At 31.0% G+C, this 26,245-nt stretch overlaps 2 protein-coding genes and 1 pseudogene across 3 annotated transcripts; 2 read left to right on the top strand and 1 right to left on the bottom strand.

The window, feature by feature from the left end:
• Positions 1–2,157: 2,157 nt before the first annotated feature.
• On the bottom strand, positions 2,158–3,270 carry LOC132731523 (beta-1,4-galactosyltransferase 4-like; annotated as a pseudogene).
• Positions 3,271–6,509: 3,239 nt separating this feature from the next.
• On the top strand, positions 6,510–25,779 carry LOC132731530 (uncharacterized). 2 transcript variants are annotated; one of them, XM_060717725.1, is made up of 5 exons: positions 6,510–6,643; positions 7,926–8,005; positions 8,973–9,029; positions 25,100–25,278; positions 25,629–25,779. In XM_060717725.1, the coding sequence occupies exons 2-5, from the start codon at positions 7,948–7,950 to the stop codon at positions 25,749–25,751; spliced, it is 417 nt and encodes a 138-aa protein (XP_060573708.1). In that variant the 5' UTR covers positions 6,510–6,643; positions 7,926–7,947; the 3' UTR covers positions 25,752–25,779. The 2 variants fall into 2 exon arrangements, with proteins under 2 accessions (XP_060573708.1, XP_060573707.1); XM_060717724.1 differs by lacking the exons at positions 6,510–6,643; positions 7,926–8,005; positions 8,973–9,029 and adding exons at positions 22,101–22,516; positions 23,645–23,730; positions 24,535–24,591.
• Positions 11,379–16,589, top strand: LOC132731528 (uncharacterized). The gene is made up of 5 exons (XM_060717720.1): positions 11,379–11,390; positions 12,047–12,130; positions 13,067–13,186; positions 15,325–15,483; positions 16,500–16,589. The coding sequence occupies exons 1-5, from the start codon at positions 11,379–11,381 to the stop codon at positions 16,587–16,589; spliced, it is 465 nt and encodes a 154-aa protein (XP_060573703.1).
• Positions 25,780–26,245: the final 466 nt, after the last annotated feature.

Below are 26,245 nucleotides of genomic sequence, written 5' to 3'. Positions count from 1 at the left end.
TTTGTATATATATTGCTTATTAGATGAACGGGTATAATTGCCTTAATATTGCTAATTATTAAAAAAAAGATAAGTTATTCCTCGCTAAAAATATGCATGCTACATTATTGAAACAACAGTTTGCAACCAAAAATGCTTGAAGTATAAGTCTGCAACCAAAATGTGCTTCAACAATATATTTTTGTGTATTGAATGTTATCTTCGGACTTGCGAACTAAACCATTTGTACAGCATTGACAGAAACATATTTTGTTCTTGTTAAATGCAGTTCAAAACTTACAAATTCGAATAAATTAGGAGAAAAACCGATCAGAACAGTCACATGTCAAATTTCAAAATATCTACATGATCAGTTTATATCTTCAATAACTTCGTCAAAACAGAATCTAGGATGCTGAAACCTTTAACCGAGTGTGGCATATATATTGCATTATGGAATAGACATACTAATGAACTTCAAAATAACAAAGAAACCTACTTGCCTAGCAAAAATTCGTTCACCCGTTTCAAAAAATGACGCCGTGTTTGCCATTTTGTCAAGTTTGCAACCAATTCGCTCGCTTGAACCAAGTGTGCAACCACTTCACGTCCTGCCCCTTGAAAAGGGAAAGTAAAGACAACCCATCAAATTATCAACCAATTTCATTAATAAATTGTGTTGGTTAAGTATTGGAATGTAATTTAATTAAACATATGTACAATAATCTCCATACAAAGTCTTAAATATATCAAAAGCAATTGAGATTTTTGCCAGGTCATTTTACAAAGTATCAAGTTATTGATATATAAAACAAAGTCATGAGCGGGAAATTATACATAGAAAAAAAAAACACGAAGGACGTCTGTTTTTAGTTGACTTCCAATAAAAATAACAGGGAAGATCTGAATAAATGAAGAGTTTTCATTGGTCATCTTAAAATTACAAAATGAAATCAGGGATTTCATTTTGGCCATTTTAAAATCAAATGTAAAAGATAGTTCTAAACTTAAATGTAAAGGATAGTTCGTGTCATTATAAAATAAATGTAAAGGATAGTTCTAAAGGACAAATTTAACTTTCTAGTTAAACTTGCTCAGGTACGTATTAAAATTCTTTTTTAAAAATACTTTTTGCATTCAGATCTCAATACAATTTCAAGTAAACACTTTTTTATTCTACGTAAGAACTTACTGGGTTTATTTTACCCAATACTAGTATAATGAGAATAATATCAGAACTTATCAGGTACCCTTAGTTTATGATGTTCAATAAGTGTCTTATACGAATATATAATATGAGTATTGATTGATGTGTTCATTTGATATAATGTTTATAATGTTTATATATTTTTGCATAGTAATCAAGTATTTTATAAAATTTAATATAATTGCCTTAACGAATGCGTAGATGTTGGTGTAAGAAATTGAGTTCACTTACAGAAACACATACATCTTAAAGTGTTCCATTTTTCAAGATTGTATTTACCCAACAAGAAATTATTACATCATTGGTATGCAAGATATGTCAACATAACTATATGACTGCATGAAAAACTAAGAACTAAGAACTAACATATGCAAGTTAACAAGTTAACCAGTTTTTCTTTGGCCGAGTATCTTTTTTTTATAGATACTTCTTGTTTAAGTTTGATTTTGAACATCAACGGCAATTATTGACTTCTTCATATTAGACACAATGTTTGTTACATATCTTTATATTATTTATAAAATTTGGGATTGTAAGATGGAACTTCCTGTTGATAAAAGTTCTTTGTGTAAACAGTATAATATGGAAAGATAAAACTAAATGTCAAAGAGTGTATCCTGCGAATTAGCTAATAATGAACCTTTTGTTGACAAAATGTATATTTGTCAATATTTTATAATCTTGTTAGATGTCAGGCATGTTATATTACATGAAATTAAACGCTCGTCTATCGTAATTGATTAATATTATTCATATGAATTGTTATGTAAAAACTTTGTAATCATCTTATTATTCAAATACTTCAGTTTATATTAATTTTTTTTATTTTAAACTATAAACACATGTTTTTAGTACACCTTAGTTGCATGCAAATTCCTATTCTCTAGCCAAAAGCTAGAAGTAACCTAAAGGTTTATCAAATTTATTAAATTGTTAGTCAATTTAATTGAACTTTTCCTGGGTAAACAAACCTATTTTCCCCTAATCTCGCCATCTTTTGACTGTATAACTGTTAAATGGTGTCTTTTTTCCTTGACTTTCTTTGACATTAACTTTGAGTCTGCTCTTAAGAATGGATACATTTCTAAAAGTTCGGCTTCGATACAGTCTACGAGAATCCACGTGTAGGGAGTTCGAAATTCGAGAGACTTCCGGTTGTAATTAATTGAGGACAATCCGTCAATATCAATTCTGTATTCCGCTTGATTTAATAACATTTCCCTATGTGGATTGGGTGGATTTGATGAATCTTGTGTGTGTTTTAGAGCCATGAATACTCCAATATGATCTGGAGGGCGTTGAAGAGTCATGTTTCTAGAACGGATTTTTTTAAGCATATCGTCATCCTCACCTCCCCATCCGAAATAGAGGTTGGAAAACCCGTTTATTTTGGCATATTGCAAAGTAGTAAATGCTATTACCCCACCCACGTATCCAGAGTACGGAAGCTTTCCATTTTTAAATGCAGAATTTTGTGTGACCACTACTCACTACATCTATATAAATTGTGGTCATTTATTGGTACAAGGTCTACATCATGTATAATATAGCACGTGTAATTCACGATACTTCCTGCCGTTAGAAAACCAGCGTTTGCTAGGATACCGCGGTAACGCCATTTCTACAACATATATTCCATAAAACACTCTTTGCCTTTGTAGCATATTGTGTAAATGAGTAACTAAAATTTCTAACTGGTCTGGACGATCTCTATAGGGAATTATTACGGAGACATTCTGTGACGAGCGACAATCTGGTGGTCTATAAACCCCACCATACTTTACTTTCGATATAACCTTGGCATTCATGACATCGTCTGCTGTTACTGAAGAGGACATTTCAATGCGACCTACCAAAAGTTTAGGTATGATTTTGCAAATTGCGAGATTTTGTTTTTCAGGCCATACTAGTTTTAATGAAAAGTTTCCACTTGAAGAATTTCTATATGTTGAATAGTTATAGGCTGGGGTATCAGTCGTGTGTACGGTCTTCTGTTTAATGGAACAATTATCAAACTTTCGGATATTCCGTCTGTCACTGCGCTTCTCTAAGCTGTTAATCTGGGTCTGGCAAACGCTTGTCATGTAGATCATGGTAGAAATAAGACAAACACTTAAAATCCACATGAACATAAGAAATATTTTAGACATTTTTAATTTCATTTTATTGCATATTTTTACACAAATTCTGAAGTATATGCCAGTAAAGATTAGTGCCAGTCACATAAAGGAGAACATTTATCGGTTATATTTTGTAAACACTTTGCTTAGTACATTAATTAAACGGCATCAATTCCGTTATTTTTTTATACCGTTTAGGAAAGACCGTTTCTGGCTTTATGAAACAATTCTTGCAGAAACTTATCATCTGTTTATTCCTCAGGCTGTTAAAAAGTCACTATAAAATCAAATCAATTATAAATTTAAAAAAGGTTTCTTGGTTTGTACATACATATAACCACTTTATCACTGTATATTCGACATCCATATTTTGAATTGTAACAAATAGCGTTGAACTCATTAAGACAGTGTGCCAATGTAGTTCGAATAAGAAAATTGACAATATACAAATACTACATATCATTAACTAAGGTTTGTCCTAAATATCAATAATCAAATAAATATGAATAATTTAAGTGTGGTCGAATACTGACCCAAGAATGTTTTATTCCTGTTCTTAAATAATACAAAAGTGTTACTTCACTTCTCTAAATCACAAACCACATATTTCAAATGTTCTAGAAATCATTAACATTTTATCGAGTAAAAGTTTAAAAAAGGACCTTAAAATTTCATTATTTCAATTTATCTCAGTTTTACTCATGCCATCTGAAATTGAAAACAAAAAATAGTTTAATCTCTATAAAATCAGATTCATTTAGTTGTTCAAACCTAAATTATGGGCAATTTAGGTATTCCATAATATGTTCTAATAGTATGATTTTAGAAATTGTAAGTTACGCGGATTTTATATTCATAAAAAGTAAAACTAATCTAGGGAGTTTTTTTTTCTATTTCGGGTTAAATGCAAATGCGACAACAGATGTAAGAATCTTAGGGTAACACAGAAAACATCCAAAACGACACAATCATTTTGAATATTACGTGCGTAATAAAATAAACAAGCAGAATCTTTAAAAAAAAAGATACTTGGCCGAAGTAAAACTGGTTAACTTGTATATGTTAGTTCTTAGTTTTCCATGCAAAGTCATATAGAAATGTTGGCATAGCTTGCATAACAATGACAATAATAATTTCTTGTTTGGTTATAAATCTGGCAAAATGGAAGACTTTAAGTTATGTATGTGTTTCTAAACAAGCCTGTCGTGTTTTTGTAAGAGAAGTCACTTTCAAACAAATATCTACGCAGTAGGTAATTATTTTTATAAATACTTGATTAATATGCAAAAATATATAAAAAATATAAACATTATATCAACTGAACACATCAATTGTCATATAATATATTAGACATTTGTTGAGCATCATAAACGAACGGTACCTGATGAGGTTTGATAATATTCTCGTTATTTTGGACAAAATTAAAACTCAGATCCTGTGTTAAATAAACTTAGTAAGTTCTTTCGTAATTTAAACTGTTCACTAGAAAATGTAATGAGATCTATATGCAAGAACTATTGTAAAACAGAACTTAAATATCTGAACAATATAACTATAATGTTTAAGAACTATCCTTTACATTTTATTTTAGAATGGCCAATGAGATTCCCTGGTTTCATGTGATTTTAAAACCAATGAAACTATTCTTATATTCAGTTCTTCGTTGTAAATTGTACAGGAAGTCAAGCTTTTAAAAATATTGATCGGAATACTTGACTTTTACGTAATTGAAAACTTTTATTACGTCTCAATATTTTGAATATTAAATGTTAAATATCGTTATCTTTAATAAGGATATTGTACGTCACTTCCGGTTTAATGTCGCACTGAATATCAGGTAGCAGCTCTTACATTTGTGTGATTCTGGTCGTTGCAAGTGCTATATTTACGCAATTACCGATAATTTTACACATACATTATGAAAAATTCTTATTCTATTTGATCAAATATTAAAATCGGCATGTGAATATGTTGGCCACTGACCTTTAAGACGTGGCGCTGTTGTTAAAAAACTTAATAAGCTACATCACTAATTTTTACAAAGTATGTTTAAGGGGTCCGTCTTTCTACATCCAATGCAGCCGTTTTGGGCGAATTGGACAGATTTAACTTAGCATTACAAAGTAAACAAAGATCATTAAATAGAGTATTTCATCAATAAACTCAATTACCCGAATTCCCTGATGTACAGTGTTATGATTGATCAACTTAGTTTGTATGAAAAGAAAACAACGATATAAATACTATATGTATGGTGTAAATCTATAAAGTCTATGTTAGAAAGTCTTGGGAATGTATTTTTGTGTAATAATTTAATTAAACGTAAATTTGTTCCAATAGATCTGTTCACTAGAAGACTTAAAGATCAATATGTTCAGGAATGGAATTACTAAATATATAGCCAAGTTGAACCCATATTGAATTAATATAAATTATTCAAAACAGATTAAAAATTCTAAAAATACATTGTTGATATTGAGAAAGAATCACATCACACAGACAAAAGTTGTCAGAATTCAGATTACATTGTTCATTGTTTAGAAATAGAACAGAAAAGAACATATGCTTTATCAATTTTAGAAATGAGCCCACATGACTCCTATTCTATACAAACATGTATGATAATAATCAAAGTAGTAGCTTGTACATTTGATAATATACCTAAGTCTAAACGCAAACGTAAGATGTGTAATCAAAGTGTTTGTGAATAAGAATATTATTTTTATTACTTTGATGCCCACAGTACTATGAACTACGCATTAAATACAAGATAAACACCGCCTAGTATAAATAAATTTGTCTCAGTTTTGTCTAACCAAAATACCAAGACATTGATAAAATTGTCAAAATTTTGCACGAACTTCTTAAACTAAGAGAAAAACATATCAACCTTTTAGCTGCTTCATAGTTAAATTTTTGAATTTTATTTATATATTTATTGAATTAGAACATCTGTTAAGTTCATTCTTAATGTAAGTTATAGATATAACATCACAATTATCATAAATATGAATTTTGGCTTAATGTACCTCAAAATCGCATTAGACACCTTACTTGTAGTATAACGATGCTTTAAGACTTATAAAAATGGAAAAGGAAGAAAAATTGAGATAAAGTTGTACATAAATTTATCTTCTTTATATCGACATGTCAATATTTGAGGTATTGACAAAGATTATAAATAAAGCTTATCTGTAGAAGTATACATATCGACATGAATTGTATTACGCAATAGGCGCACATTTGTTGAGAACAGTGCTTGTTTGATTGAAATTAAAAAAAAAATAGCAAAAGAAAATTGCAGTTACGGATATTGGTTTACAGATTATCGCTATTTGTAAGTTTCATTTTTATAGATATCTTTATGATTGCCTTTTAGTTTACGTAATTATTATTACCTTTTCCGGCGATATAACAATTTAATCGATGTTATTTCAAAACTGCATAATGATAGATATATAGAAAATACCATGCTGGTGCTCGAAATTACAAAAATGTTCAGGCAAGGCTTAGAAAAAAAATGAAGGACGAGGCTCTTCATTACAATGAAGTAGTTATTTCGATACGGAGAACAAGAATTATTTATAAAAAACTTTCATACTTTTTTGTAAAATCTTATACCTCAACAAGTTTCTTTAAGGTATTAACTAACGTAGTGATCTCCCTTACAGGATTAGATCTCTACTATCACAACATTTTCGTCAAGATAATTGACGATATGATTTATTATCAATGTTGATATTTATTAGTTAACACGGTTTTGCTAATGTTTCAAGACCGTAAGGTGTTAGATGTGAACTAAAATATAAAAAATTTCGGAAACATAAATATTATGAAAATAATTTTGATATCGCACCGTTTATTTACGCTTTCGAAAGAGAAATTATTCAAGTAATTTCGATTCTACAATTAACAAAAATGATTTTTTTCAAGCATGCTTGACACCTGAGCTCAAAGTTATAATGTCGCTGTTTATTACAGATAAAACAAATATTCAACGATTTCTTTTGCCTGTCAGACAATCATCGCGTGATTTGTGTGGAAGCAGCGGTTATTGGCCGTAGCGTAACCGGTGCGCGGAATTTGGGTATTTAAATGTTACATGCTCGTTCTTGTTTTATACGAATAGTATGATATTGTATTTTTTTATCAAATGCTATTCATTTAAAAAAAAAACCTTCTCGTACATTCCTGATGTTAACGTTTTTAGAGATAAGATATGTAGGTATCTAGACGCCATAGTTATTTGTTTTTTAGCAAAGTCTATCGAAGTTCCCATTTAAGCGTACTTGAGCGTACTTGGGCTGAAGAAAACTTAATACTTGACACACATGTCCCCATATACTTTAAGACAGGAAATGCAACGAGTTACAAAATTTATTCAAATATAAAATATGGAATCATGTCAGTAAGTCGATATTTGAATACTTTACAAACCAAACCCAAACAATTAGGTTGCGTCTAATAAATATACAAATGAAACACTGGTATGTACAACATCGTCATCGTCAAAATACGTCATGTTTAAAAAATATCACTAAATGTAACAAGTGACACACATAACATAGATAGCGGGTTAAATTTAGAATAATGAAAATACATTTTATTTTCTGTTTCAGATGCCATTGTTCAGCATATAGGATGGAACACAATACAGTTTTAACAATATGCATTTTCGTGTGCCTGCTTACTCATCAGGGTTTGTGTTGTGTTGTTAAATTTCTCCGGTCGTTCGCGATTATTTATTTCAACAATTTTTAGGAGAAGAATTTCATAAGACATGTTGTCTTTCATTCTAATCCTGTTTTTTAAGAATATTTGAATTGCATCTGTATATTGTGAATTATAACATGTATATATATTCTGAGAAATAAAATATGTTTAAACTAAACTAAAACTAACAATTTTTAGTTTTGAAAATTTAGAACTAATCAAGGCGGTGCTAGGAGTCGTGAGGGATGTTGCACTTTTTGATTTCCCTCATATAGAGACTCAGTCAAACCGAGTCTGCAGTTTTCATGTAATTTTGTGTTGTGATAAATGTTGTGATAAATGTTTCCAATGGATAACAATTCTTTGTTTTGACTAATAAAACATGACGTAAAATTATTTTCGTATAGGAAGGTCAAACTCATATTATTTCTTATTAGCGACTTAAATTCGAGTTACATTTACATTATTTTGTTATGGCAATATTCTCTTTCAAATTCTGAAGTAATAGAAGATGATCACCTGTTTAGAAAAAGTATAAATCCTATCTTAGGGTAAGATTATATAACAATATTTTGAAATTGTTACACATGTTACACATGTGAAATATGAACGTTATGCTCACACAAACAAGACAGAGGTATTCCGATTACGCAGTGGTACGTGAAAAGCATGACAACCTATTTCTTTATATGAACACACGCCGAATTACCGAAACAGCGATAATGCATCTTTCATTTTCGTGCATTTACATCTACAGAAAGCCCTCATACATAAAACATCCCCTGCCGTGCATGGTTGGTGTTTCATTGCCCCCTCGTGCTTCTGCAGATGTTTATATACCAAAAAAGGTTAAATTAACCCTTTAGTGATTATAACAATAAGACATTATTACAAATCCCGTATTATATGTAGGGTGTCATCGATAATAAAAAAATTTAGATTATATTTCACAGCGTATGCAGTATGTGACTTGCAGTCGCCATTTACTATCTCGGAAACAGCACCAAATGGTATGTGTTATTTAAGTTTTAGTGTGCGTGCTTGTGTATGGTCTAAATAAACAATTCATACTAAGTATACTTGAATATAATCATAAATGCGGATCCATTAATTTATCAAGCGGTGTGATTGCCAGTATTTCAAATATTCATAATTGTTTAAGCAATAATTATTTCATATTGAATTTGTCTCACTTTACTTTAAACCTCTCCGTTGTTTAAAATATGATAAACAATATCAACAAGGAAAGACAGCGTTCAATGAACGTACGTTTCCCATGGATGCTCAAATCAGAGCTGTTTTAGTCTACTGGGATTTATCTCATGTCGAAGTTTATTTACGTGGGAAGTATCCATCATTCCTTGAGGGAAAAATCCCAGCCAAAAAACAATCGTACATAAGTCAGTGATTCCAAATCCGTCAGAGAGAAAGATTGAATTTCCTCAAGTTCACAGAAACAATAAAGAAATTCCATCCAAACTTAACTACTTGATAATTAAGTCATCGTTAATGCAGCAATGTATAAGACGTCTGAATAATAATTTTATCCATAAATTTATAGGCACTGTTATTTTAAATACCACCAAACTTCCGGGAACAAATGCGTCGTTTACCATTAAAAATCCAACACAAGGAGGTGTCGGTGTCGGCCTGAGGGACAGACTTTCGTTAATTAATGATAACACAACCTTTCAACTCATAAATTCGGAAGTCCTAGATCTTGAAGAATTCATGATCACGGTTAGATTTGTTATAATAAAATTTTGTGTAATTTTTAATATGGCCAATAATTATTATATTTTGTTGACCATACAAACCATACAACTGTATAATGGAAGTTTTTGATTTATTTCAATTATTTCAGAGATTTTTTTGTACCGTTTCTGTTTTATTATCTCTTCAAATTGATTTCATTTAGTTAGTTATGTAAACTGATATTGAAAAATTGTCAAAGAATATCAATTATATTACATAATTTATTTTGAAAAGATGATATGCAAATGCTGAATATATGTAGTTCATTTCTAGGAAATATCTATATATTTCATGAAAATTTTATCTTTATATTTTAGTATGGAGCGGATATTAGTATTATAGAGTTGATGGTCACATGTGGCGGTTAAATTGTAATTATTCTATTTTTATGCTATCCTTCCAAATTCAATGCAGCATAATATACAAATATGGATTTTTTAGCTGGCGAATATGATGTGATATGTACTGAAAAAAATAATATCGCCTCGGTCAATATTAATTTTTCAGTACATATCACATCATATTCACCAGCTAAAAAGTACATATCTGCTTTATTATATAATTTATAAATAGCTTTTATATGGCTTATTAAATCTGCTATTGCCTAGGTCGGAATTCAACATTTTTCAGCTTGTCTTATTTTTCCAAATGAGCGCATTAGCAAGATTATTTTTAGTGTTCTTTAAAATGTAAAGACGTTAAATAAAATAAACTAATTTGACTCTTATTTAAGAGTCATCCAACTTTTTTTTCAGAATAATATATAACAACAAACTTGACGTGACATCATGTCATAGTCTCGCGTCTTTCGAGGAATTTCCAGAAAATCTATTTTTTGAAGAAAACCCGGTGAATATACTCTGAAAATCTATTTTTAGGAAACAAACAGCGAATATACTCTGATATTGACCTGTTATTTTTTACAAAAAGTTGCTTGTTAGCCAATCAGGGAAAGGCATTTCAAAGCTATTTATAGATTATATAATAATGCAATTTATTTGCGATTTATGACTCGTTCTTTCATGAGGAGTATCAAGGAGTTAAAAATGTTACATATATTTTAAAAAACGAGAATAAAAATCAATTTAGACAAAGGCAACGTTCATAGAGCGAAGCCCCCGACACACCCAAGCAGGGCCGCCAGAATGCACCAAACCAAAATTTGGAGGGAGATTAGGGCGACGAAACGAGAGGGACACGTAAAGTGTGAAATAATAAAAACTAAAACGGGCTCATATGGAAAGTAAAGGAATAAGGGCTGTAAGGGTGAAAAGGGGTTGGGTAAAAAATCGGACGGGGTGAGAAAATCCCTACCGTCAACGACAATCCAGCAAGGCAGGCATCTTAAACATGTAAACATTCACCAATTAACAATACAGACATGAAAAACACGTGAAGAAACACAGTGGGGTACCACCTTGGAACGGTCAGTGGTAGATACACCACTTGGAAGTTTAAACCGGTTTCAGGCGCGCCAAACCTCACTCTTATCCTCAATATGTTCCTAATGACACGAAAGTGTATATAAAATTAATCGCCGCCAAGTGAAATTCTAACAATGGTCATGGTTACATTAGACCAAATAAATGAAACATTGTGTAAACATGTACAAAAAGGTACAGCTTAATGACTTTTTACCAAAGTACGCGATGCCTTAAAGGAAGGCAGAGCAACAAGCAAATCTCGCTTTAAAGTGTCTTATGGTGTTTTCCTAAGTTTTCTGCACTCTTATGAAAATCATTTTCATGATACTGCATAAAATAAGTTTTTTTTTGTTATTTACTTCCAACCTACCGTATAACTAAGCCATTTTAATATAAATGAAGGTGTTAATTTACAATGTGATATGCTGTCGACATGATTGCTGATTCAAAGAACTGTACAGATTGTAGCTGATTTAAAACTTCAAACATTTTACTTTCTATGAAGTTTTGTCAATTTTGTCTTTAGGATTGTTGTTTGAAATCTTGTTAAATCACGTTAATATATATGTATAACAAACCATAAATTGTTTCAACATTATTGATATGAGCCATATAAATATTCAATGACTTTCTTAAGAAGTGGTCGTTATTCCAAATAGTCTACAAATTTATACTGTTTATTACGATATAACCACATACCTAGAATCATAAACATTTTAACAATAGCCAAATAACAATATTTCTATTTTTCCTCTTGCTATTGTTAACACAAAATACAGATAGAATATGTGTATGTATGACTACAGATGAATTTAAAACGATAAGAAAACATTGACTTTTAACTTCAGGTTGAAGTGTTTATTAATGTGGCAGGAGTAAACGAATTCCCTCCCGTTTTTAATAACCGCCCATACAACGTCACGTTGATGGAGGTAAGATTGTAATCATTGTTTAAGTATTGTGTCACTTGCATTACGATGTGTACTAGTACTTCTGTTTGTTTGTTTAATTATTATATGATAATAATAAAAATATAGATCATTAATAAAGATAATGACAGTAATGTGTTATCTTTAAAAAAAGCATGTGTCACCAACATTAACAAAATCTATAAATCAAAGAAATTTTTAAAATGAAGTTATCTTTATTTATTACTGATCTCTTCAACAAAGCATGTTTTACAAAAAAAATATTGTTGAGCATATTGAATACAAAATATATTTTCCTTGCAGGAAAAATACGTTGTATTTCTATATAGATGCGGATCAAAATATAATTGTTCATAGTTAAATTTCTTTAATATCTTATTACCTATATTGGCATGTTATACATGAATTGAGTATTATATAATATAATACTGAAATAACTAAATAATTTTTCCTTGCATCTTAAACAACATCATCATTTGTCTTGCTTGTCTACCAATTTGATATACGAGTACTCTTTAAAGAAATTTTGTCCATATTTTTTTTTTGAACAACAATTTTTTTAAAAATATTTTCATGTTTAGTCTTTGACTGTGAGTTCATTAGTATTTTCCCTGAGACCAAGAGTTTTTGATCATGACGTCGTAGATGCTGAACAATACAGTTTTGCCATACAAAAGTACAGTATCACAGAAGTAAGTAATTTGCTTTGTTAACGAAATATTTCTAATTTAAAAATTGCTTGTCTTTAGAGATCGTAATAAAAGTAGCTTTTCATTTTTAGAACAAGCCATTGTCATATTCTTTACAAGAGTCGGACAATCATAATGTGCGGATTTTAACTAATTCTAACACTGATATATGCATGAAAACATTAATAGATTAAATTGTTAGATCAAAACGAAACAAACCGTTCATAAACTTTTTGACATTAATTTACAGTATGACGGTGCAAACTATTTCAATATACTAGCATCATCTAAAGGAGACATAATTCTAGCCAGGAAGCTCAATTTTGATACCATGGAGAGAAGCAAACTTTTTCTCAACCTGAGTGTATCCGTAAGTTGCATACTTATACACCACAAAAGCAAAAACATATGTCATAATTTAATATATAGTTATGAATAGGTAGTTAGTATAATTTCAATGAGTTGCAGTTGCCGTATTGTTAAGGTCGTTGACTTCAATTGCCCGTCACCACTGTAGGTTTGAATCCCGCAAGGGACTGTGGATTCCTTTATGTGAGAAGGCTATCTAGCTAGGTAAATGAACGTCGTTGGTTCTACTTAGGTGCCCGTTCGTGTCTACAATAACGCATGGAAGGGCACCTGTGGTCGTCCTCTACATGTAAAAAAGCTGGAAAATGGCCATTTGACCTCTACTGTATTAGTGCGACGTAAAACCAAATAATTAAGATTTGTTTGTAAAACATGTATGCCCCCTATCGGCAGCCAATTAGTCATGTGATCAGGTTATTATGCATGACTTCTGACACAGTGAACAAAAAATAATAAGGGTTATCTACTGGTCATGACTAGTCACAAGGTAAAAATTATTGTGGCCCCATAGGTTGTGTGCAGCAATTTAAGTTATAACAAATCTTACCAAATAATATATGCATAAATTTTATAAATCATGTAGGCCTCAGTAATGACAGCCAAGTTGTTATATTACGTAAGCCCTTCAAATGTGGATACCAAAAGCATTTTTAGTTTAATATAAAAATATCAATCAAGGCAACTTGGGTTGTTGAGTTATCGGTCAGAACCCGCCTTTAAGTACAAGGTAAATATGACACTAACCCCTTGACCCCAAAATCAAAAGGGGTCATCTGCTGGTCATGACCAATCATCATACTAAGTTTGAAGTTCCTAGGCCTAAGCGTGCTTTAGTTATTGATTGGAAACCGTTTTTACCGACAAGGTCAATGTGACCTTGACCTTTGACCCTAAAATCAATAGGGGTCATCTGCTGGTCAAGACCAATCATCATACCAAGTTTGAAGTTCCTAGGCCTAAGCGTTTTTTAGTTATTGATCGGAAACCGTTTTTTTACCTACAAGGTCAATGCGACGTTGACCTTTGACCCCTTGACCCCAAAATCGATGTGGGTTATCTACTGGTCATGACAAATCATCATACCAAGTTTGACGTTCCTAGGCTTAAGCGTTCTTTAGTAATTGATAGGAAACCGTTTTTACCTACAAAGTCAATGTGACCTTGACCTTTGACCCCAAAATCAATAGGGGTCATTTACTGGTCATGACCAATCATCATACCAAGTTTGAAGTTTGTAGGCCTAAGCGTTCTTTAGTTATTGATCGAAAACCTATTTACCTACAAGGTCAATGTGACCTTGTCCTTTGACCCCTTGACACTAAAATCAATAGGGGTCATCTGCTTGTAATGACCAATCATCATACCAAGTTTGAAGTTCCTAGGCCTTAGGGTTCTTTAGGTATCACTCGGAAACCATTTGGTCTACAGACCGACGGACCGACAAACAGACAAATGCAAAGCAATATACCCCCTCTTCTTTGAAGTGGGGGCATAAAAATGAGTTCCAATACTAAGGGAGATCAAATATTCTGTGGCAAGATTATATTTTTTCTCGTAGACTGGAGCATATTCCAAGGAATTCGATACAGAAATCAAATATGGCTATTTTTTTTTCGAATTGAGCAATATTTGTATTGGAAATGATGCCGAAAATGACGTCAAGATCACGTGGTATTGGTACAAGGGAATGAAGATAGTATTAAACTAACAGTTCTACAAGGAACCGATGAACCAGTTACCTAACAATACAATCATATTGTTTATACAACGTTGTACTGTAAACAAGTATGTAATGAAAAAAGCTAAGTACAAGGTTCAGCCACAGGAATAATATTTGATATAGCATCCTTATAATTTTGAGAGTACTTAAGCGGATGTTATATAACGGTGCAATTTCCAAATCTGTGACTCCGATTTATGTCGCATCGCCGCTAAATGTCGCATTCGGCAAAACAGTCCCAAAAACATTATTACAAAATAATTATCAAATTTTCTTTCCTCGAAATGAATAATGTTGTGATATATCACACAGTAGATAAAACATATCACAGAAACAACAACAACAACTACAAAATAATACATAAAAGAAACTTTCAATTCTAAGTCATAGATGAAAAAATAACTTTTTTTTCTCAACAGGATGAGCCTTCATTGAGTCCTACCGCTAAGACAACTTATACCACTTTGGAAATACAAGTGACAGATGTTGATGATCAGCCTCCATACTTTGACTATCCTGATTGCCCTCCGCCATGTCCAGCTCCACCATTTTTATCTATTATACGACTAAATCACAAAGTATGTATATTTATGATAAAATTAAATCGAGGGCCGTGTAAGCACATGTCAAAATTTAAGATATAAAATGCGTTTCATATCGTTCGTTACTCTAAGTATTTGCCAAACGAATATCTTTTCATCAGTAGTATAGTGAATGATTAAAGTGATGTATGTGTACAGTTATCTTAAGAAAACTGTCAATCAAAGTATCACCTCTGAAGCAAGGGACAGGGCGTGAAGTGGTTGTACACTTGGTTCAAGTTAGAAAATTAGTGGCAAACTTGACAAAATGGCTACCTAGTCATGAATATTTACACTCTCGCGTTTTTTATTTTCTTCAGGTAGTTGGATTGTTTGCTATTTTGTTTTTTAATGTGCCCATTCCTTTAGGCTATATGTATGATACACTCGGTGTTAGGTTTCGGCTTCCTCGCTGCTGATATGATGAAGTTATTGAAGATATCAACTGTTCGTGTACGTATTTTGCGATTTGACAGGGGGCAATTTTTATTTGATTTTCTACTAATTTATTCATAATGCGTACATAAACAGATGATATCTTCAATAGCTTCCTCAAATCAGAACCGACGGAGCTGAAACCTAAAACCGAGTGTGTCATAAACATTGCCTTAAGGATTGGCATATTACCTTTTTTTCGAAATATCTACATATAGCAAATACGTGAGAGTGTTGTGAATATTCATGACTCGGTAGCCATTTTGTCAAGTTTGCAACCAATTGTCTCGCTTGAAACCAAGTAACCACTTCACATCCTGTCCCTTGTAAAGATTGGCCCTTTCCGTCAGTATTTGGCGAATCGTATTTCACGATCGATTAGTAAGCGTCCAGCTAAGATAGACAGTCATAGTTCACTTGCTGGTATTTTATCTGATACCATTGCAAACACTTCGAATATTGCATCGTAGCCCTTCTCTCAAATTTTGAGACTTATAGATATCCTCATTTTCACACTCGTGGCATCTGATACGAAGGAAGTACTCTTGTTATAATAGCTATTTTTCATTACTATGTAGGGCCCTCTGTCTGTGACACCAGACATCAAAGGGAAAATATCCGACACTCTTGGAACTTCTCTGGTGTATTCAATTGAAGCTGGTAAGTAAGCAGTAACATTATCATATAAAAATCGTATTACTATATTCACAATAAAACAAAAACCAATTTCGAGATCTATAGATCTTAAATTTTGTCAAATGAAGAAGTTGGCACCAAAGTTTACCTATTCGATATCACCTGTAACATAAAGGTACCACATTTGAACTAATTGATAGATCTCTGCTCTGGTCTTTTATTTGAATAACAATAGATTTAACCACAAACATTGACATAACAAGTATGTTTTGGTGAAATACTTATTGTATTCACTAATCTGATAATTAGAATTAGAAAGGTCAGGGATCAATGCAAACCAATATAATCTATATTATTATATTATTTATTTTCTCTCATACATAATGCATTTTCTTCAACGACAAAACTAAATTGAAAAAATGACATGTACCAGAATATCAATTTATATTTAGTTTACAACTTGTCTTATTATTAATTCAATATTTCAGGGGACAGACATAATTTATTTAACATTAACCCTGTGACTGGCGTTGTGAATCAAATCAGATCAGTAATTGAAGCAGGCCTACCTGATAAAGAGTTTAGACTCATCATTGAGGTAATAAAAACTAAAAGGACCTCATTTTTATATCAATATACATAACTGTTGATTTATGTTTATTGTTACTGTTACAGGGTGAGAAAATGTGCAGTCTGACCGGGACTTGAACCCGGGACCTTTGGAATACCGTTTTGCGGCTTTATTGACTGAGCTATTTGGCCGCTTACACATCTTCTGCACTAAGTAATGAACAGTTTTAAACCGCGACATACTTTACCACAAAATTGAAATTTATTTTTGAATTTTACAAAGTTACAGAGCAATGCTAATTGAACTATTAAAAAATATTAAAAATTAAAAACAACAACCAGTATTTATTTATATTTTATTTATTTATAATTACTCCCCTATAACATTACAAAACAATGAACAACATATTCAGATAATATTTGTTTCACCTATTTACAAATCTAGATTTGTTGATTACAGTCAATGGAAGAAACTATTGCATATGTTGTTTTCCAAAGGCAGAACGTATTTAACTATTTATGTATATATAAATGTATTGATGAAAAGTTTGATGATTCGTCAAACACTGATCTCTATTTTTTCAAATCAACACCCCGGAAATTAAATTTTTTTTACAGTTTTGTTTTTGCAAAAAAAAAACAAAATAAAAACAAAACATTCTTACTGATTATTTGTTAGGTAAAGAAAGACCTACCAAGCGAAGATCTTTCTTCGATTGCCATATTGACTGTCAAAGTATATGAACGGATATCTGACACAGATGGATGTATACAACCGCCAGCGGAAAACTCCTCAGAAGATAAAGGGTTTAACCTGACATTGTTTCTCATTGCCCTCGGCATACTTTCATGCAGTCGCAGCATCTTCATATAGCGGTTGACATGTGTGTGCTCGCACGTGTGCCCGATGTATCTATTAAACACTGATCTTAATAATGTTTCAATTTTATTGGTTGGATTTAATATTTGCCTTGTTTGTATGAATATTGATGTGGACATTCTAATATAATTAAGAAGGTTACATTGAAAGTGGACAGCAAGTTTAAGTACATATAGCGAGTTATTTTATCGTTTCACACATACTGACTGACCAGGACAATTTACTATGTGTTTGTATTTTTGCTTTGTGATATGTTTTATTTCTCTGCTTTTCACTTTGATTAAATAAAACTGGTTTGTACCATTTAAACACCGGTAGTAAGCAATTTATGTATAACGAGCTCTCTGTATATAATTTTGTTTGTGTCCATTCTTTTATAGCATAAAAGATAGCATAAATAAGAGATAGTTTAACTATCTGCTCTTTTGGTTAACCCCATAATTTGAATATATAATGTAAACAAATCTGTAAATAGTGGGTTCACCTAATAACTGTACTTTTTAACTTCTTGTATGATGAATAAAGAGTTAATAAAGTTTCAAGATATATGACCCCTATCCTATTGTCACCTGTGTTCAACTGTGTTGTTGTCTTTATTTTCATTTGTTCATGTTGTGTATTATTATGATGGTGTATATTTTATGTTATTTCACCGCAATACCCTGTGTGCATACCTGTTAACTCAATGACCCTGTTTTTGATTGCCTTTTATGTACCTATATTGGACATATATCCTAATGGGCAATGGTAATATAGCATGGACAGACGAAAACGCTCCCATTTTAATTTAATCATAAAATTGCTTTGGTTTTATTAAGAATGACAATTTTACACTTTAATTTCACCATAACTACAAAAAATCGAAACTTTGGGATGTATGTCACATGTTACATTAAATTTTGATCTTTTCGAACGAAGTTATTTTAACTCACTTTATCAATTACTTAAATTAAATATGTATTTGCCTAAATATAAAGATAACTTTGTGCTTCCATACCTAAACTTTATGTAAAACATCAAATGGCAAAATCTTTTAGCAATATAACCAAATCAAAAAGTAGATAATACTGTTGTGTATGTACAGATGTGTACTCTGATCAATATATATTATCTATTTCCGTGATTTTGCACAAATATTAGATCAAAAGATAAGCTTTGGTTTTACAGTAATATTCTTAAAAATTTATGACAGAGGCAGGTTATTTCTCAAAGCATTTAATAGTAATAAAATATCAGAATGGAATAACTATAAACACAAATTCGAAAAAAAAATACGGTGTTCCGTTTGGACAATCGTGATTTTTTATTTAGTCTGTACGATGGCACGATGATGAAAACGCGATGGAACGATGGTACGATGGTGAAAACGCAATGGTACGATGATGAAAACACGATGGTACGATGGTGAAATCGCGATGGCACGATAGCACGATGGTGAAAACGCGATGTGACACATAAAATATGTGCGATGGTACGATGGTGAAAACGCGATGGTACGTACCATAGCAACATCGCGATTTCACCATCGTACCATCTGCAAGTTGATTCCAAAGTCTCCACTTGAAGATTTTCTATATGTTGTATAGTTATAGGCTGGGGAATCAGTCGTGTGTAGGTCTTCTGTTTAACGGAACAATTATCAAACGACCGGATATTCCTTCTGTCATTGCGCTCTTCTATGGAGCTAATCTGTGTCTGACAAACGCTTGTTATGTAGATCATGGTAAAAAGAAGACAAACGCTTAAAATCCACATGAACATGAGAAATGTTTCAGTCATTTTTTAATTTCATTTTATGACCTATTCATACACAAATCCTGAAGTAAATGCCAGTAAATATTAGTGGTTGTCACATGAAGGAGAATATTTAACAGGTATATTTTGTAAACAATGTGCCAATGTAGTAAGAATAAGAAATTGGATAATATGCTATTAATACGTATCATTAACTAAGGTTTGTCCTAAATATCAATAATCAAGTTTGCTCAAAGATCTGCAAATCCAACAAGAAACAGTTTAACATTACATCGTAAATGTAGAACAATAGACATAGGCCGCAAACAAATGTTCAATTGTTAAATAAATAAAATAAATATGTATGAATTATTTAAGTGTGGTCAAAACCTGACCAAGAATGTTGTATTTGTACTCCAATATTACAAAAGTTTTTTGTAACTTTTGCGCACTACATTATGTATAAAAAAAACTCAAAAACTTGTCCCTGTTCTTGAAATTATTAACATTTTATCTACCAAATTATACGTTTGATCTGAGATCTTTTAAAGTTCTTTAATTTATAAAAGTCCTTCAAACGAAAATCACATGTAATTTCAGTGATCGATTCTCGAAAAATCATTTATAGTAAAATTGACTTTACACTTCCTTTTATCTAAAAGTTCAACAAAAAGGATCTTCAAATTTCATGATTTCAGTTTATTTACCCATGCCATCTGACATTGAACACTATAAAATCAGATTCATTTAGTTGTTCTTAACTAAATTATTGGCAATTTAGGTATTTATAACATGTTCTAATAGTTTGATTTTAGAAATTGCATGTTACGTAAATTGTATATTCATAAAGACATATTGTAATTAAGTAAAACTAATCTAGAAAGTTTTCCTTTCTATTTCGGGTTTAATGCAAATGCGATAACAAATGTAAGAATCTTAGGGTAACACAGAAAACATCCAAAACGACAAAATTATTTTGAATATTACTTGGGATATCAATTGAATGTGGCAAGTATTATTAATATAATTGATATAAAAATGTTAAGATTCAAATCTACACGAGGATTTAATAAATATTTGTACCTTATCAAAAATAGTTAATGAGTAATTCTCATCAGAAAGAGATTCTTTTCCAAACAAAAGGGTCTTTACGCTCACAGGATGGAAACTAATTAAAGGATGGAAATAAATACTTGATTAATATGCAAATATATATATAATATAAACATTATATCAATTGAACACATCGATAATCATATAATATATTAGACATTTGCTGAACACAATAAACGAAGGGTACCTGATGAGGTCTGATATTATTCTCGTTATTTTGGATAAATTTTCAAACTCAGATCTTGTGTAAAATAAACTCAGTAAGTTCTTTCTTAACTTAAACTGTTCACTAGAAAATGTAATGAGATCTATATGCAAGAACTATTGTAGATCAATTTAACTAGAGAGTGTTAGAACTATCCTGTACATTTTATTTTAAAACTATCCTTTTCAATATATTTCATAATGGCAAGAACAATCCTTTACATTTTAGTTTAGAACTATCCTAGACTATTCTTTACATTTTATTTGAGAATGGCCAATGAGATTCCCTGGTCTCATGTAATTTTAAAACCAATGAAAACTCTTCTTATTTTCAGTTCTTCCTTGCAAATTGTACAGGAAGTCAAGCTTTTAAAAATATTGATCGGAATACTTGACTCTATCGTGATTGATGACTTTAATTACGTCTCAATATTTTTAAATATCAAATGTTAAATATCGTTATCTTTTATAGGGATAATGTACGTCACTTCCGGTTTGAGGTCGCACTGAATATCAGGTAGCAGCTCTTACATTTGTGTGATTCTGGTCGTTGCAAGTGCTACACTGAGGCAATTACCGATAATTTTACGCAAACATTATGAAAAATTCTTATTCTATTTGACCAAATATTAAAATCGGCATGTGAATATGTTGGCCACTGACCTGTAAGACGTGCCTATGTTGTTAAAAAAAACTTGATAAACTACATCACTAATTTTTACAAAGTATGTTTTAATAATCAAAAGAGAATTTGGTAGATTTAATAATATACCTAGGTCTCAACGCAAACGTTAGATGTGTAATCAAAGTGTTTGTAAAATTCAAAATATCATTTTTTATTTCTTTAATGCCCAAAGTACTATGACCTACGCATGAAATACAATATGAGATAAACATTTCCTAGTATAATAAATTTGTCTCAGTTTTGTCTAACCAAAATACCTAGACATTGAGAAAATTGTCAAAATTGTGTACGACCGTCTGAAACTAAGAGAAGAAAATATCAACCTTTTAGCTGCTTCATAGTTAAATTTTTGTATTTCATTTATATATTTATTGAATTAGAACATTCTAGTTCATACTTAATGTTCATTATAGATATAACATCACAATTATCATAAATATGAATTATGGCTTAATTAACCTCAAAATCGTATTAGACGCCTTATTTGTAATATCTTATTTTACGATGCTTTAAGACTTATAAAAAATGGAAAAGGAAGAAAACGTGAGATAGCTTTGTAAATAAATTTATCTTTCTTAGTTCGACATGTCAATATTTGAGGTATTGACAAATATTATAAATAAAGCCTGTCCGTAGATGTATACTTATCGACATGAATTGTATTACGCAATAGGCACATATTTGTTGAGAACAGTGCTGGTTTGATTGAAATTTAAAAAAAAGCAAAAGAAAATTGCAGAAACGGATATTGGTTCACAGATTATCGCATATTTGTAAGTTTCATTTTTATAGATATATCTTTATGATTGCCTTCCTGCATCTTTTAGTTTACGTAATTATTATTCACTTTTCCAGTATATAAAATTTAATCTATGTTATTTAAAAAGTGCATAATGGTAGATATATAGAGAATACCAGGCTGGTGCTCGATATTACAAAAATGTTCAGGCAAGGCTTAGAAAAAAATTAAGGACGAGGCTCTTCATTACAATGATGTAGTGATTTTGATACAGTGGACAAGAATTATTTATATAAATATTTTATACACTTTTGTCTACAACTTATTTTGAAATATTTTACATCAACACATTTCTTTCATGTATTTACATGTTACCACCTATTCGTTCTTGTTTTATACTAATAGTATAATATTCTATTTTAATCAAATGCTTTTCTTCTTCAATAACCTTCATCGTACCTTGCTGATCTTTACCAACTGACAAAGTTTTTAGAGATTAGATATACATGTATGTCATGGGTATTTTTATCGTCAAATTGCATATCCAAAGGCTCTGTTGTACGTCCCTAATACTATATGTACATTTCAACAACGTTTATCCGGTTTAAAATGACATCCCGTTAATACTTATAACATATTTAGAAGAAAATATGTATCTTTAAAGAGAAAAAAAATGCTGAAAAAAATAGTTTGTTTTTTTAAGCAAAATTCATCGATGTTTCCATTTAAGCGTACTTGAGCTGAAGAACTATACTATTAATACTTTACACAAATGTCCCCATATATTATAAGATAGGAATAATGCACCGAGTCACATAGTTTACTTAAATATAAAATGTAGAATGTTTGTCTGTCGATGTTTTAATACTTTCCAAACCAAACATAAAAAGCCAAGAGCCAATAAATTAAATTACGAAAACCTCGTCGTTCAATTTCAAAACAGAACAGACACACAGTCTATTAGATTTATACATTAGTACATTAATTTTGTATTCATCTTTATACATACACTTTCATGATTAGGTTGCGTCTAATAAATATACTTGTAATGGAAACACTGGTTTGTGCAAAATCTTCATCGTCAAAATATGTCAAGTTAAAAACAGATCACTAAATACATTAATTTAGAATAATGAAAATACATTTTTATTTTCTTTTTCAGAGTCAGATGCCATTGTTATGTATATAGAATGGAACAAAAGACAGTTTTCACAATATGCATTTTCGTGTACATGTTTACACAAAAGGGTTTGTGTTGTGTTGTTAAATTTTTCTGGTCCTTCGGAATCTTTGATTATAGCACTTTTAAGTTTTTGAAAATTTAGTGCTAAGGGGTATGATGGAAGTTGCACTTTTTCGTTAATTTTAAGGTGCAACCTCAATCAAACCGATTCGGCAGTTTTCATGTTATTATGTTGCGATTAATGCTTCCGGCGGCTCAACTTTATCAAGATTTGTTTTGACTAATAAAAACATGCTGTCAAATTTGTTTTCGTTTAGGAAAGTCAAACTCATAATCTTTGATATTTGCGACTTAAATTCTAGTTATCATTTGTTATGGTCATTTGCAATATTCTCTTTTAAATCCTGAAGTATATGTAGGATAAGCATTTGTTTAGACACAGTAAAATAATATCGGAGAGTAAAGTTAAGTAACAATCTCATGAGCGTGTTCCACAATTACGAGCAATATCCCCAAATAAACGAGAGAGAAAAGAATCATGGAGGTGTTTCGATTGCGCAGTGGCACGTGAAAAGCATGACAACCGATTTCTTTATACCAAACGAATCAGGCGTATAATTATATACAACACAATTATGCATCTTTTTTCCGTGCATTTACATCTGCAGAAGCCCTACTGTAAACATATCAAGTCCCCTGCCATGCGTGCTTGGCCTTTCATTGCCTCCTCGTGCTTCTGCAGATGTTAATGGTACAGTACCAAAAAAGGTAAATTAACCCTCTAGTGATTATAACGATAAAATATTATAAAAAATCCCATATTCTATGTATGGTGCCATCGATAATAATTTTTAGATTTTATTTCACAGCATATGCAGTATGTGACTTGCAGTCGCCATTTATAATCTCGGAAACAGCACCAAATGGTATGTGCAATTTAAGTTTTAGTGTGTGCATGGTCTAAATGTACAGTTCATACAAAGTATATTTGATTATAATCAAAAATTCGGATTCAATGAATTACCAAGCGGTCTGAGAGCAAGTATTTTAAATATTCATAATTGATTAAACAATAATTATTTTATACTGAATTCGTCTGACTTTTACTTTAAATCTCTCCGTTGTTTCTAATTATTATGTAAGTTTCCCATAGCTGCTCAAATCAGAGCTGTTTTTTATTCTATTGAGATTCATCTCATGCCGAAAGGTTATTAATGAAGGAAGTATCCATCACTCCTTGAGGGATAAAACCTTGCCAAAACAATCGTACATATGTCTGTGCTCCAAAATCTGTAAGAGAAAGATTGAGTTCCCTCACGTTAACAGAAACAGCTAAAAATTCTATCCAAACACAACCACTTGAACATTAATTCATCCTTAATTAAGCATTTGTATAAGCATGTCTGATTAATAATTTTATTCATAATTTCATAGGCACTGTTATATTTAATACCACCAAACCCCAGGGAACAACTCCGTCGTTTACCATTAAAAGTCCAACACAAGGAGGTGTCGGCGCCGCATTGATGGACAGACTTTTGATAATTAATAGTATCACAACCTTTCAACTGATCAATACGGAAGTCCTAGATCTGGAAGAGTTCATGATCTCGGTATGGTATGATATTTCATGATAAGAAATTGCTATTGTGATTTTCAATACAGCCAATTATTGCTGTTTTTATTTTTGTAAACATACAAAACATACATTTGTTTTAAGAAAGTTTTCATTTCTTTCAATTATTTCAGAGATTATTGAACTGTTTCTGTTTTGATACTTTTAAAATTGTATTCGTTTAGTTTTCTGCAATTCAAAATGATAAAAGTAAAAGATACAGAAAAAATTTCTTAGAAATATATTAAATAACTCATTTTTTAATAGATGATATGCAAATGCCGTAAAAGTAGTTCATTTCTAGGAAATAACTATATATATCATGAAAATTTTATCTTTGTATTTTAGTATGGCGCGGATATTAGAGCTATATCGTTGTTGGTCACCTGTGGCGGAAATAATGTAATTATTCTATTTATATCGCCATCCTTCCAAATTCAATACAGCATAACGCTATTTATTTGCGATTAATGACTCGTTCTTTTCATGAGGAGTATTAAAGAGTCTGGAATATAACATATCTTTTAAAACCGATCTTGCTTTACTGACCACCGATATCGCAAGACTTATGTCTAAAAAAGTGTCTTATGGTATCTTCCCAAGTTTCATAAGTTCTAATTAAAACCATTTTCATAATAAAACTTATTCGATACTCAATAAAATAAGTTTTTTTTATTGCCAACATACCGTATAACTGAGTCATTTTTAAGATAAATAAAGGTGTTAATTTACAGTGTGATATGTTATTTGCATGATTTATAGAACTCTACAAGTTACAGCTGATTTAAAACCTTGAAATGTTATTCAAATTCTGTGCGGTTTTGTCAATTTTGTCTTTAGGATTGTTGTCTGAAATCTTGAAATCACGTTAAAAATATTTGTATAACAAACCATAAATTGTTTTAACAATATTGATATTAGTCATTTAAACATTGAATGATTTTCTTAAGAAGTGATGAAGTGGT

The sequence above is a fragment of the Ruditapes philippinarum genome, unplaced genomic scaffold (genome assembly GCF_026571515.1).
Source record: "Ruditapes philippinarum isolate M1 unplaced genomic scaffold, ASM2657151v2 ctg824_1_1_1_1, whole genome shotgun sequence".
In the NCBI taxonomy this organism is placed as follows: Eukaryota; Metazoa; Mollusca; class Bivalvia; order Venerida; family Veneridae; genus Ruditapes; species Ruditapes philippinarum.
Note: the sequence above shows the minus strand (reverse complement) of the source record. Positions and strands in the feature narration are given on the sequence as shown.

Bases quoted from the DNA above. Each gene is read 5' to 3' on its own strand.
- LOC132731530 (XM_060717725.1), top strand. From the start codon at position 7,948: ATGGAACACAATACAGTTTTAACAATATGCATTTTCGTGTGCCTGCTT. The intron at 8,006-8,972 runs GTTTGTGTTGTG...TATATTTCACAG, and splicing joins GTGCCTGCTTACTCATCAGG to CGTATGCAGTATGTGACTTG. The intron at 9,030-25,099 runs GTATGTGTTATT...ATAATTTCATAG, and splicing joins CTCGGAAACAGCACCAAATG to GCACTGTTATATTTAATACC.
- LOC132731528 (XM_060717720.1), top strand. The intron at 12,131-13,066 runs GTAAGATTGTAA...ATTAATTTACAG, and splicing joins ACAACGTCACGTTGATGGAG to TATGACGGTGCAAACTATTT. The intron at 13,187-15,324 runs GTAAGTTGCATA...TTTTCTCAACAG, and splicing joins TTCTCAACCTGAGTGTATCC to GATGAGCCTTCATTGAGTCC.